The sequence below is a fragment of the Danio rerio genome, chromosome 8 (assembly GCF_052040795.2).
Source record: "Danio rerio strain M-AB ecotype USA chromosome 8, GRCz13ab, whole genome shotgun sequence".
Classification (NCBI taxonomy): Eukaryota; Metazoa; Chordata; class Actinopteri; order Cypriniformes; family Danionidae; genus Danio; species Danio rerio.
Genome location: NC_141028.1, coordinates 55,284,264 through 55,299,284, shown reverse-complemented (window position 1 = coordinate 55,299,284; position 15,021 = coordinate 55,284,264). Strand labels below are relative to the sequence as shown.

General features: G+C 35.7%; 1 protein-coding gene across 4 annotated transcripts in view; it reads right to left on the bottom strand.

Moving 5' to 3' along the window:
- The window catches only part of mfn2 (mitofusin 2), a 51,440-nt gene that overhangs the window by 33,092 nt on the left and 3,327 nt on the right, over positions 1 to 15,021 (bottom strand). For all 4 annotated transcript variants that reach the window (XM_087263714.1, XM_087263715.1, XM_087263716.1 and 1 more), the window contains exons 2-3: positions 4,933 to 5,111; positions 1,586 to 1,721 (exon numbers count right to left, since the gene is read on the bottom strand). In XM_087263714.1, coding sequence (XP_087119840.1) covers positions 1,586 to 1,721; positions 4,933 to 5,107 — 311 coding nt within the window. In that variant the 5' untranslated portion in view covers positions 5,108 to 5,111. The remainder of the gene's footprint in view (positions 1 to 1,585; positions 1,722 to 4,932; positions 5,112 to 15,021) is intronic.

Below are 15,021 nucleotides of genomic sequence, written 5' to 3'. Positions count from 1 at the left end.
TCAGTTGCTTTAACAAGGAGGCTAAAGACCATGGCCTCTAGCATCTGTCACTAGAGCACATTTTTGAGGTCATAGGAATGAGGTTTACCTGCGTAGCACTTTGCTAGCTGGCCTCCATTACACTCACCCCCCTAAACCTTAATCCCATCCCAGACGAGCCCCCACATATAACCCACAGTTTTAACTGTACCCAACCCAGTCTGAGCTGGAATCGAACCAGCAATTCTTTGCTTTAGAGCCGGTTGCTCTAACGACCATGGCCACTAGCATCTGTTACTAGAGCACCTTTTTGAGGTCAGAGGAGTGAGGTTTACCTGCATAGCACTTTGCTAGCGGGCCTCCGTTACACCCAACCCCCTAAACTTCACTTCTATCCCGGACAAGCCCCCACATATAACCCACCATTTTTACTGTACCCAACCTGGTCTGGGCTGGGATCGAACCATTGATTCTTTGCATGGAAGCCGGTTGCTCTAACAAGGAGGATAAAGACCATGGTCTTTAGCATCTGTCACTAGAGCACCTTTTGAGGTCAGAGGAGTGAGGTGTACCTGCATAGCACTTTGCTAGCTGGCCTCAGTTACACTCACCCCCCTAAACCTCATTCCCATCCCGGACGAGCCCCCATGTATAACCCACCGATCTTACTGCACCCAACCCGGTCTGAGCTGGGATCGAACTAACGATTCTTTGCATGGGAGGCGGTTGCTCTAACAAGGAGGCTAAACACCATAGCCTCTAGCTGGCCTCCTTTACACTATTATAAATGATTAAAAATTGTGTACAATTTGCTGAACAATAGAAATACCGTTGAAGTCAGAACAATTAGCCCCCCTGTTTATTTTTTTCCCCAATTAACCGAGAGAAGATTTTTTCTAAACAGAATAGTTTTAATAACTCATCACTAATAACTGATTTATTTTATCTTTACCATGATGACAGTAAATAATATTTAGCTAGATATTTTTCAAGACACTTCTATACAGCTTAAAGTGACATTTAAAGGCTTAACTAGGTTAATTAAATTAACTAGGCAGGTTAAGGTAATTAGGCAAGTTATTGTATAATGATGGTTTGTTCTGTAGACAATCGAGAAAAAAAATATAGCATAAAGGGGCTAATAATTTTGACCTTAAAATGTTTTTTTAATTAAAAACTGCTTTTATTCTAGCAAAAATAAAGCTAATAAGACTTTCTCCAGAAGAAAAAATATTATCAGACGGTGAAAGTGTTTTTCAATTTATTTCAATTTAACCACTTATTTGACTTTTCTTTATGGTTCTGTGCATATATGATTTTAACATGTTTCTCTGACATCTTCTACAGTTTATTATTCACAGGCACTAGTAAACATCACAATTAGGTGTACAGCACTACATTTTATTTATTCCAGTACTTTTAGCTGAGCATAAAAGAAATGAAAAATCTGTCTGTGCAGATAATTTGCTGATGTCAAATGTACCACAGGTGCACAGTGTCCATAGCCTAGAGTCTGCATAAAAACTGAGATAGACTTTATGATTTAGTGCTGATTTTGACATATGTTTGCGTTTATTCTGTGAGGGGCAAAATCTATGCACCGTACCTGCCAAAGAAGACCACTTTCATGTGTCTTCGGGACAGGACTTCACCAATCCCTGCCACTTTGGACAGGTATCCCCGCACCTCCGCCACCTGCTCCTCTGTGGTAACAGGATCCAGCTCTTCATTGCTGTAGGTTTCTGTTAAAGGGAAAACGGGCATTGAATTTCTTCTCACACATACAGCTAATAATGTTTCAATTCATTGTTTAAAGTCTATTCTAGAAGCGCGGAATAACTTAGGAGAAGCCCGACAAAACAAAGGAGCAAATTGTTGCTCCTTTGAACCTGAATCATGAACAAACTGCCATGTTTATCATCGCCTTTTGGACTATTATGAACTCAGAATGATGAAATGACTCTCTAACAGAGGTTACATGTGCTGGTGAAGATTAAAGATACGGATGAGAAGTTTGCTCTGACTGTGGGCTATATGTTGCGTGTTGTTTTTGAACCCAAAAAAGGACTAAATGTGTGCTGTGTGTAGTTTTTCTATAATTTATAACATATATGTTGCATTTATTTATTTATTCTTATATAATTGCAGACGTTACAGTAGGCTATTTCATTATTGATCTGCAGTCATAATCAAATCATGTTTATATTTTTATTTATTTATTTATTTATTTGACATGGACATCACAATTACACTGGACAACCAAATGCATTTGTTTAAGTGTTTTAGCAAACTTGCAAATTTTCAACACCTGTCCACAGGAGGCTTAAAATTGACAAAATAGAAATATAATAAAACATACAAAACATTACAATTCTTTACATAAAATTACTGCAGGCAAAAGCAAAGGCGACATGATCCAACCAACTAACAGTAGACTATTTGTGCAAACACTGCTGTTTTGTTTTTAACCACTTATTAAGAGCACTACTTAAAATATTTAAATTACTTTCTGATTTTAAGCTAATCGGTAAATCATTCCACAGTTTGGCTCCCTTTACAGAGAAGACAGATTGACCAAACGAGGTCTTACACTTTGGCACTAGACAGTCACCGTTAGCAGTTGCCCGTGTAACTCTGTGGGAGGTTTGATGCCGATTGATTAGCTTAGAAAACAGGATTGGAACATGATTATTTAAACATTTAAAAACCAATTTAAGATAACTAAATTGAATTAAACTATCAAAATTAAACAGGTTATGTTTACATAAAACATCACAATGATGCCATCGCATAGGCTTTAAGTCCATAATTTTAACTGCTTGTTTATAGATTGAGTCAATAGGCTTCAATGTAGTTAAAGAGGCTTGTGACCAAGATGTAATGCAATACATCAAGTGAGAAAATATCATATCAATTATAGAAAGTTAGTAATAAATATTTATACAGTATTTATGTGTATAAAGCTTCTCATATGATATATGAACGACCTGTACAGCTTTACTTTGACATTTCCTCGAATGGTCACGAAACACCAAAACACATTTTTTTGAGCTGTTGACAGTCGTATATGTGTCCCACACTGCTAAAAACACTATTAGGACACCTATATTTCACTAAAAAGTGTAAATTGGTTGTTTTTGCGTTATTTCAAGCAAATTCGTACTTCCTGTTTGAAACTAATTTTTGAAGCTGCGTCTCGGTCATGACATAATAGCGTTGTATTCCAGCGTGCAGACTGGACGTCTGTGCCAGAGTGAGTCTTATTACGTCTTACAGTGTGATACATTAATGCATGAGTAAGGCTTGGTTCAAACCAATCAGCGCGCTCTATTGTGCAACTTCAATAATATTCATTAGTGTCACCGTGTTTACACCACAGAGACGCCACGTTGTGTTGGCAAAAAAAGCGTTAAGTGTTGCTTTTATAGTTTGCTGCAGTTAAGTTTCGTTTTCATTTTCTCTCTGTGAGAGCTCATCTGGAGTCACGTGTGGATTAACAGTGTACGCGACGCTCGACAACAATAACTTACGTGTCTAAGGAGGATTATTGTTTACCTGAGTGCTGTTCTCATCTGCAAACGCTGAGATCCGGATTCGCTTGTAGTATTCTCTTTATAAAACCGTGGCTCTAGTTGCTGGGAATTGTCCTGTCTCTACAGATTTGGTAAGTGGGCGACCAGTGCTCTTTGTTTATTCAGTTTGCTCGTATCGAATTAAGTTAACTATTGCACCGAGTGTAAACATGTTAGCACCACAAACAAACGTTAACCTCGTGTAGGATTTTCACCGCATTTTGTGACCGGAATAACACACGCGGCTTTCTGACGTGCGGTATCAAACACTGCATGAAAAATACACACTTAGAGCAGTTCCTCGGATCAAATATCTCGTTTGTCGCAAGGGGCATGAATGAATTCCCTGAATGAAAGAGCCAAACTGCAGTTAAAGTCCAACATTTAATAATTTGGCAAATAATTCGACTACAGATGTCCATGTAGGTTAAACACCATCCCTTTCTCCTGTGTGTATTTTGACTGAAACTCGCGCGTGCCTAAATAGACACTCCCACAGCCTCCCAATTTAGTTCCTCCGACACTCCCCCTAAACAGAGCTGGACACGCCCACTTTTCTGACTTTTTCCAAAGTAGAGGTGTGAAAACACCCTGCTGAAACGAGGGGGTTTCATGACCCTTTAATAATCAAGACTGACAAGAGTGTGACCATAATTGACACCACCGGCTGAGACGATTCCTCCGACTGACATGAGCACCCACATGAACAAATGTAATAGTTACAGGTAAAGACAAAAGGTTCAAACAAAGGTTCTAAATTATATATTGATATAATCTTCTTAATTTTAATTTAATTAATTTTTCTTAAAATTAATTAGTTTTATGACTGGAGTCAGATAAAACAAAAGATAAAGATATTAATAGCCAAAAACCACCTCATATTTAAAGTCAGATACAAGTCAAATTTAAACTAAAGCAACATTGTGCACTGGAAAGTCCGAGCACGAGTGAACATTCATCAACCAGCAGACACCGGCGTTGGACTAACCTTACACCTACAACTAAATATTTCAGTGAATTTAAGACTTTTTAGGACTAAAATGTTGTTGTTTTTTTAATCTAAGACTTTTTAAGTCCCTGCGGATACCCTGACATAGCTTTAACATAACACCAAAATCCATCAAGTAAAAATTTGTCCTGGCTACTAAACCAACTGGCAGGGTGAAAATCTAAAGTGCTCACAGACAAAAAACCTTTCAGACATGAAGAGCTGACTAAGCCATGCTTTTCCTTGAGCCTACAGCCGTCTAGCTGTTTGTTACGTAACCTGTCTTTGCTATCTAAGCTATGCAGTTCAGGATCAACCAGGATGAGTCTGACAGTTAAACAGCAGGCAACAGTGAGCTCTGAGACCAGGTTGACAAGAGTAATGAAAGCAGACCTTCTAGAAACGCTGAGCTTTCTTTGATGTAGGCGCCCAGCTGTTCAAAGATGCCGTTGATCTTCTTCTTGGCAGTGACGAAGTGTTTGAGCGGAGATGCGTTCACCTCAGCCATGAGTCGCTTGTCCTTCTTGCCGATCACACTGGTATTGGGTCGCGGGAAAACCAGAGACATCTCACTAGAAAAGACAGATGGAGATAAATCAGTTTGTGTAAGGGCTGCACACTAGAGTTTTCAGGCTCAAGAAGGTGGGCTGGTTTTAATTGTATTTTGTAGGGGTGTAACGATACACTCAGCTCACGATACGATGTGTATCACGATATAATGTTCACGATTCGATATGCATCACAATATTTGGAATAAAAATTTAAAATTTAACTGAAATGCAAATTTTACCAAGTAAACTATTTTTTATGTATTTCTTTTGTTTCCACTTGTTAAACTGAACCTTCTTTAAGAAAATAAATTAAACAGGCCTGTCTCAGGAAAATAAAACAATTAAAAAACTTCTTAAAAATATTATTGAAATGACAGAGACAAAATTAAGGAACAATTTAAGTAAAGGTGCAAAAAAAATAAGCTTTCTATTCAATTGAATTTAACAGTAAGAGCTTAAGGCTTTGCTTGGTCACTTGCGTTTTTTGTGTGTGCAAAAAAAATCCACATTTCCGCGTAATCAGCAGTTCTATAAGATAATCCTGAACTTATGTGTGCCTGTCTGAGAGGTTTTTATGGATGGCTGTCTTCATGTTGGGCATGATGAGTGACAGGGTGGCCGTCTTTTCATTACACAGGACAGTCGTGACTCTTTTCAGCAGTTTAGGCAGGTTTACTATTTCTTCGGCGTCGCTGATGTCGGCGCTATCAAGTGTATCTTGTTGACGTGCATTTTTGTGTACCTCTGTACTCAAAAGGGTTAATGCTCGTCGTAATCATAACTCTAAAATGTGATATGATTGTTTAAATAATGTGTACGTTTTCGGTTTCATTTCCACTGCTAAGTGCTGTTTATACTTCCCACGCGGCTCCTGAAAGATCACTCTGTTCCACAAACTGAATGTTGTTTACTACTTTATTACCTGTTCGTCACAACCTGCAGGTTCTGTTCACTGAAGCAGACGCGCGTGTATGGCAAGCCGTTTTAGCATTTAAACCTTTGTTCTGACTATCCATAAATATATTTAATTCATATTTAATTAAATTCATTTAGAGATATCTCTAATTACAATTGTGACTAGTCAAAACTCATTTAGAGATATCTGCAAATATTTTTCAATGGAAGTCAATGGAGGAATATGACTAGTCATAATATATTTGCAGATATCTCCAATCTGATTTCGTACTAATACAATTGTAATTGCAGATATCTCTAATTGTCATTCTGACTAGTCGAATTATAATTATGACTAGTCAAATATAATTAGAGATATCTCTAAATATATTTATGGATAATAAGAACAAAGGTTTAAATGCTAAACGGCTTGCCATATGCGCCATATGATATGTCTATCATCCGCCCTCTGTAGTAACAGCTCACCGTCAGCTCACGTCATGTGTGATTTTGCGGCCACCAATACATTATTATATGAAGACAATGATATTTTAGGGTGAATTGTACCTTATAAATACAGTATGTGACTCTTTCAACACCATTAGGAGGTATCCATGTCGCTGTGCAAAGTATGTAAATCACTGTGAAGACTTTATAACTTAGGATGTGTGACCCAGTATGCGTGTCAAAAAGCAGACAAGTCTAAAGCAATGACTGTACAACTGTACTACCTTTTGTAGCTAAAGTGTTTTTCTTACAGTGAAGATGCTTAAAGCACAGTTTGTTTCATATTTTTATTCTATTGTATTTATTTCTCTTTCCTTTGCAGGGTGGAAAATAACTGTATAAATGCAGTTGAAGTCAGAGTTATTAGCCCTCCTGAAAATTAGCAACCCTTACCCCCCAATTTCTGTTTAATGGAAAGAAGATTTAAAAAAAAAAACATTTCTAAACATAATAGTTTTAATAACTCATTTCTAATAACTGATTTATTTTATCTTTGCTATGATGAAAGCACAACATTAGACTAGATATTTTTAAATACAAGCATTCAAATTTAAAGTGTGATTCAAAGGCTTAATTAGGATAATTAGGCAGTTCATTGTATAACAGTAGTTTCTTCTGCAGACAATCAAAAATATATATTGCCTAAAGGGGCTAAAAATATTGACCATAAAAGAGCTTTCAAAATATTTAAATTTGCTTTTATTCTAGCCAAAACAAAACAAATAAGCTTTTCTCCAGAAGAAAAAAATATTAGAGGAAATACTGCTAAAATTCCTTGCTCTGTTAAACATAATTTGGGAAATATTTCTTTAAAACAAAAATTCTCAGGAGTGCTAATAATTTTGACTACAACTAATAATCGTTTGGAATAATCGTGATTACAATAATGACCAAAATAATCGTTATTATGATTTTTCCCAAAATCGAGCAGCCCTAGGACACATTGTCCGTTCTCACAGATTCCCGAGTTTGTTCTTCTGAGGTGACCTGGCAAGAACATTGTGCACGAGAACGCAATCCTTTCTCTGCATTCTTGAACTTGAGAAACAATTCCGGTGTATTGTAAAATGGAGGAAATACAGTAGAAGATGAAATGGGTATTACAAGCAGAAGGAAATAAAACTCAAGTAAAAGGTAAGTAATTTGTGACAGAATATTAATTTCTCAATGAACCAAACCAAACAAGTATTTAGGGATATTGACTTATCAATGTGTTGTCCCACTAAGTTCACATTTGCATCAAATCAACAACAAACATTAAAAATTCACTAGAACTTTCCATATTGGGGGACTGAAGTATTTCATATTTCCAACGCCTGCCTAATTAATCTTTTAAGGAGGTGTTACAAAGTTACAAGACGCCCACAAAACATGTTTTGCAACACAAATAAAACAAGCGCATAAAAACACACCCTTAAAAGCCTTCAGCTATGCTGTTGTCCAACCGCACTGCTCAGAGCTATTGTGGAGTCCCATGTGGTGATGTGAAATGCTGTGTCACCCAAAAGAGCCGAGTGTCAACAACACACAAATGTCCCAAATGTGCTTACAGCCGTTTCTGGATGAGTTTGCTTGTTAGACAAAAACTGCCCTCACAGTTCTAACTATGAAGACACCAGACTGACACCTTTAAGAATCCACTACTGATACAGTCCACAGATTTGTATTCTTCAATATTTACAGTTTTGTTTCTACAAATAATGTCTGAATGTCTTGTTTGCAAAGTACTACTGATACACAGTAAATCATTTCAAATAAATGATTTGAAAATGAATCCATTTTAAAGACGGTAACAACTTAGTATTGAGACCAATTCTCACTTTTAACTAGTTGCTGGTAGTGATGCTAGCATATTATAGACTGTTTATTAGTATTATAAACCATATATTGATTACTTACACTCAAAAAAATGCTCCTTGTTTAAACTACTTATTTATAGCGAGTTGAAACAACACAATTCTACAATTTCTTTTGGAGGACAACTTAATTGTTTTATGTTCAATCTACTTTCAATTAATTGATTAGTGTTGGGATAGCATGACAGAATTTTGTGGAGCCCGACATTTATTACATGCTATACTGTATAGCCATATTCTAAATTCCTTAATCTTTAATCATTACAGCTACCTTGATACCTACCAGGCTACTAGTAATTACTACTCACTAGGGCTGCACAATATATCGTTTCAGCACTGATATCAAGTGGTGCTCGCTGCAGAGCCATTTGAGGAGAGCTGAGCTCCAGCAAGGGGGAGCTTAAGCTTGAGCTCCACCTTTTTTGCACTTCTTCTACGAGTGATGTCACTGGGGGTAGGGTTAGGGGTGGGGTTGGTGTACGCATTAAAACAGCTTACAGGAGGAGGAGCGACAGCTCATGCTCCCCCTTGCTGGAGCTCAGCTCTCCTCAAATGGCTCTGCAGCGAGCACCCTCTCACTGATATCGCTATGTGATCATTGGCAATAGTCACATCGCAGAATCTGCAATGTCAAGTTCAGAATCTCTTAGGAAATCTGAGTGGAATTATAGCTGACCAAGAACTATATGCTGAGTGATTGTGAAGCTTAAACTTAATAGAGTGAAAGAGTGCTTGCTTGATTTGTTTTTAAGACCTTTAAATCATTTGTGTGCAAGAAACTATAACAATGAAAATATATTGCATTTATCTTATATACAATGAAGACTATGCAGATTTATTTGCTTGCATTTGATTATTGAACTTATACTCGAATACAGTTCGAATACAAAAAAAATGCAACTAAATTTATGCAGATTATCTGGCCTACGAAATCATCCCAATCAATATTAAAATTATGAGTTTTATCGGCCGATTTATCGGCCGTTAACGATATGGCCGCCGATATATATCGTGCATCCCTAAACATTACTTTGTTTGAATAGCATTAACTGATGCAGTATTACTTTTTTAATTAGAACTTATTGCAATTAAAAGATAAACAATCACGTTTATAACACAGTGGAGTTCAATGCTGAATACACTAGCCAAGCAGAATCTGCCTTTGACTTGATTCCCTCACTAGAGTCTCTGCATTGTCCTCTATCTGTCGTATGTACAATTTAAACTAAATCTCATTTATTTACACCAGTTACATTAAAACATTTAGTTTCAGATAGCTTTTTTTGTAGCTTAACAATAAAACAAACAGATATAAGGTCACATAAAATTTTAAATGACGATCTCTAAACCATTCTCAGATTGCATGGTGGGCCATTTTTATTTATTTATTCATTGTTCTTTATTTTTTAGCATAAAATTGTTGCTTTTGTTTAAATGCTAAAAACTTTTTTCACTTATTTTTAAAAGAGAAATGAACTATTGCTTGTTTTTATAATTGTTTTGTCCTGTATTACTTTGGTTACTGAGCCACAATAAATAACCCTTTAAAATATAAGGAGTTTTCTTGTGATTTTCTACACTAGTAGTGGTATAAAATGAATGAATGCAAAATAATCGAGATATTAACCGTGATTATTCCTCAGACTATAATCGTACAACTAGAGCTGCACGATTAATCGAAAAAAGATCGAAATCTCGATTCGACCCCCTAAACGATCTTAAACCAGCATTTCTACGACTTTCCCAAACATATCTTCAAGTTCAGAAGAGAAACAAAGGCTGCTGCATGAGTCTTTTCATTGTTTCACAAACATTAATCAGCGACATGAACACCTCCAAATGATGTTGAAAGAGTCACATACTGTATTTATAAGGTATAATTCACCGAAAAATGTTTTTTTTGTCTTCATGTGACGTGAGCTACTGTACTTGAGCTGTTACCACAGAGGGCAGGCGCGTGCCCTACTTAATAATAGTTGCGTGCAAGTCTACTTTAGGGAACAGAACCTGCATAGACTGGAGTAACAGGTAATAAAGTTGTAAATAATATTCAGTTTATGGCACAGAGTGATCGTTTGAGAGCCGCACGCGAAGTGAAAATGAAACCGAAAGCGTGCACGTTATTCAAATAATCATATCGCATTTTAGAATTAATTGCGACCAGCATTTGATATGTTTTTTCTTTCATAGCAAACACAAAGCTATGCATGAAAATAAATGTTTACAGTGTCAGTATAACTACTCTAGCCTACATAATGTTGATTTCACTAGTGAATAAAATGGTCTTATAATGTTGTCAATGACAAATTGCAAGCAAAGGTCTATTTCTCAAACACAATTCAACATCAGAATTATTATAAGTAGAATAGAATTATTTATAGAAACCAGTAGACCTATACACAATATTATTGTTGTTTTACCATATGTTTCAGAAAAAACAATAATAATTGCCGACTCATATTAAGCTTTATTTTACATCTACAGAATCGTGAAAGAATCTGGATCTTTATTTTAAGCAAAAAAAAAATGCGATTCTCATTTTAGCCAGAATCGTGCAGCTCTATGTAAAATCAATATTTATAATCGTTGCATCCCTAATGTAAAAATGAAAGTGTTCAACCCAAAAAAAAAAAAAAGCACATCAGTCAATGATGAACATTTAAAAAATCTAAATCTGCTGACCACTAATACATAATTATCTCATTATTCATCGATGCTCCAACATTCAGGACCACCCGAAATGTTTTAAAATGACTTTTTGAGATTTAAGCAAACTTCGTAACTCCTCACTTGCATATTTCAGTATGTACACAGACTAGACTACTTCCTCAAAACAAGCTAAATCTGGCCATCAGTGCATGAGCATAACCTCAGGCGAGCCATACACCATTAACATTCAGTGCTGGTAATGTCAGGGTTCTGGACAACTAAGCGGTGTCATATTAAAGAGTCTGGACCTGCAGTTGGCAGATACGTGCTACATGCAGCATTCGTCCATGTGCTGCGGAAAGTCACCTTCACTGCACAAACTAAAAGGACAAATGGAACGTCAATAAAGTGTCCGGCTGTCTGCACTGTAAATGAGGTAACCAGACATCAAAGGCCGACTTAACCTGATATCTAACTATCAGTGAAACCTTTACCATGTGCCAATCTGGACACTGTCTGCTGTGTGTTAAGAAAGAAATGACATGGTTGATTGTAGGGCTGCATGATATGGGAAAATCTAAGACTGCAATTTTTTGTTTCTGCAATATAATTAGCGATATGAATACGATTTCACTAGATGTGTTGAATAACTTTGAAGATTTTTGGAAGGAATTTATGATTTTAGATTAACTGGGATGATTTTGTAAGGGAGTGCTTATGCATAAAATATAAGAAACAACCTACAAGCATTGAAAAATTCAATAAAAATAGAGATACAAATTAAATCAACAGCATTTGATTGTTTCCAAGGAGTTGAATTGGGTTCGGGTATAGAGTAGTTCAATAATTAAATGTAAAACAATACTGCATAGTCTTCATTTTATGAACAATTCAATTTGGTACAAATTTTTTTTTAGGTCTGAATGCTTTTAAATTCCCTTTATTTAAATCCCTTTATCCTGAAAACTTTCTATTCAGGGACCGTAGAAAGTGTTTTGACTCAAGGTATCTCAGTGTGGTATGGAAACAGCTCAAACCAAGACCGCAAAGCACTTCAAAGAGTTGTGCGTTTAGCTGAGCGCATCTCAGGGTCTGCTTTCCCCTCCTTGCAGGACATCTATATTAAACGCTGTATGTAGGGTTGTAACGGTATGAATTTTTCACGGTATGATAATCGTCTAAAACAATACCACGGTTTGACGGTTTCGCGGTATACGGTATGTTACAAATGTTACAAAATAATAGAACAGTGAAGCAAATTTGACTTTTTCCAAATAATATATTTTTAGTTACTATAAACAACACCACTTACAATGAACAAATAAAAATAAGAAAATAATAAATAATGTGTCAAAGTCCAAATAAAGTCCAAATAAACATGGTGCAAATCCTCAGTAAAACATAGATATAAATATTTACTATACTATAAATAGTTACATAACGAAACTAGATTCAATATGGAACATCCTTAGGTTTTATGTGCCAGCATGGATATGGATGTCTATCGATATGGATTTGGATATGGTTGTCTGCAATGCAGACAAACAGCTGCATCTTCATTTGCGTCTTTTGAAAACAGCAAGAGCAGCAGTTCGTCTTTGCTGTGTCACTGTTTTGTCATGTTTCTGTGCTGCTGTGCATGCAAAAGTACTTAGTATGAGAATTATTTCATTTTTTTTTTTGCGTTTTATTTAGCCGCGCATAAATGTATGCCTTTCTCTCATTCCGTGTTGTTCAAAAAGCTTGGTCCACAAACAAAAGCGAAACCTATGCTTATTGGTTGTGATATAGCGAGTTTGAACCAATCTGGGCATGGAGGAGGGACAATGCATCAATGTATCATGTCTGATTTGTCCGGAGACACAGTGACGAGCGTTTCTTTGTCAAATCAGCGTTGTCAAATGTTGATGACGTAAGCGCACTGATTCCGGCGCCTCTGAAAGTCCGCGAATGTTATGTGATACAGCACTGTAAAGCTGAGACTCTCTTCTTTATGCCAATCTTTGAATTGTATGAATCGGATCAGCGGATCAAAAGTTATTAAACATTTAAGAGCAATACTTATTTTTAGCCGCGGGCGCCTGTCTCGGTCTTCAAGGGTTAAAACCGTTGATATGCAATTGTTCATGGTATGATAATCGTGCACGTTCAAATCGTGGTAAACCGTCATACCGGTATATTGTTACAACCCTAGCTGTATGAATAGAGCTGTTAAAATCTGTAAGGACTTAAACCATCCTGACAATTATCTATTCACTTTGCTTCCATCTAGGAAACGATTTCGTAGCTTGATGGCAAAAACTGAGAGACTTAGGAGGAGTTTCTTTCCCAAGTCCATCAGGCTACTAAATTCTAACCCGGTGTTACACATTACGTGATTTTTTCGTATTTATCATTGTAGTAGTCATATTCATAAGTACATCATATTGCTGCTATTCTATTACCTTGTATAATTTTTTGCACATCTTTTTTTTTTGCACGCTTTTTCTTTTTTGTCTTTTTCCTTAATATTTAATTTTTTGTTTATCTATACTTGCACTATCTCTGGAGCGGACCTGACCTACATTTTACTGCTGGTCATACTTTGTATAACTATGTATGTGACAAATAAAACTTGACTTGCTTGCTTGCTTCTTCTAATGTATTATTTTATTACATTCTATATTTTATTATATAATTATAATCCTGATTCAATATTGCACATACTCTCAATGTAACTATTGCGAATGATCACATTGTGATATCAATGCTGGAACGATAGATTGTGCAGCGCTAGTTATTTTGTATTGTTTCTAAATCTACATAAAAATAAGACTAAGCCAGTTATCGATACTAACCAAAAGCAAGATTGCATCATTTTAAATATTTCAGTTTTGATATTTTTGACAACACTAATATATATGTAGGTAGGGAAAATTCACCCATAATTGAAAATTGTGCCTTCATTTTTTCAACCTTCGAAAGTCACAAACCTGAGTTTCTTTTTTCTGTTGAACAGAAAAGAAGTTCTTTTAAAAAATGTCGTAATGCAAGTCAATAGTCACTGATTTCCAGTTTCTTTCAAAATATATTCAGTGCATTTAAAACAATGAAACTCATTAAGGAACTCAAGCGGGTTTGGATTTGTATCTCTTTAAGTCACTATTTACCATTTTGTTTACCTATTAGTTACATAATAGTAAAATAAATAATGTATGTCCCTTAAGTAATGAGACCACAAGACTGCACTGCATGTATGATAATTACACTAGGAAGGTTATAGATCTGAAATTTCATGGCAACTACCCATATATTACATGTGGAAAGTGAAAGTGCAAATTTTCAGGAACTATAATATAATTTTAGGAATTATAAATCATTTGTATTTATTTGTTAACCTACACAAGTAGTGACAGATAAATCATAGGAAAATCACCAAGGCTTACAAAAAACAATACTTTATTGCTGTCATTTAACAAAATGCATCAAATTATAGTAATATTACAGAGTAAAAACGTCAAATACTGTAAACAGTGGTTAGGGTAAGGAAAAGTTCAGTTGTCGCACATGGATTTCAAAATAAAAGTCTGATATAAGCTCACATAATAAGTCTCACATAATAAGTTATAAAATAAAATTTTGTTGTTTTTTTGACGACACACTCCGCGACCCACTGAAAATGTTCCCGCGACCCACTTTTGGGTCACGACCCACCAGTTGAGAAACATTGCTATAGTGTACACACACTAACCTTCTCACACAATGTCTAATCATTTAAACAAATCCAAATGATTAAAGGGATAGTTCACCACAATAAAAACATTCACATTTTTACACTTATGGTTTTAAACCTGTATTAGGTAATAAAAAAAATAAATTATATTTTGAAGCTTGACTGTCGTAGTACGCTTTAAAAAACAAATATTTTTGCTGCTTGTTCTAACTCATTTTAGATTATCTGACATAACACTATTCTTGAGGGATTTTGGGGACAACTTAATTGTGTTATGTCCAATCAACTTAAAACTGCAAAAAATCAAGTTAAA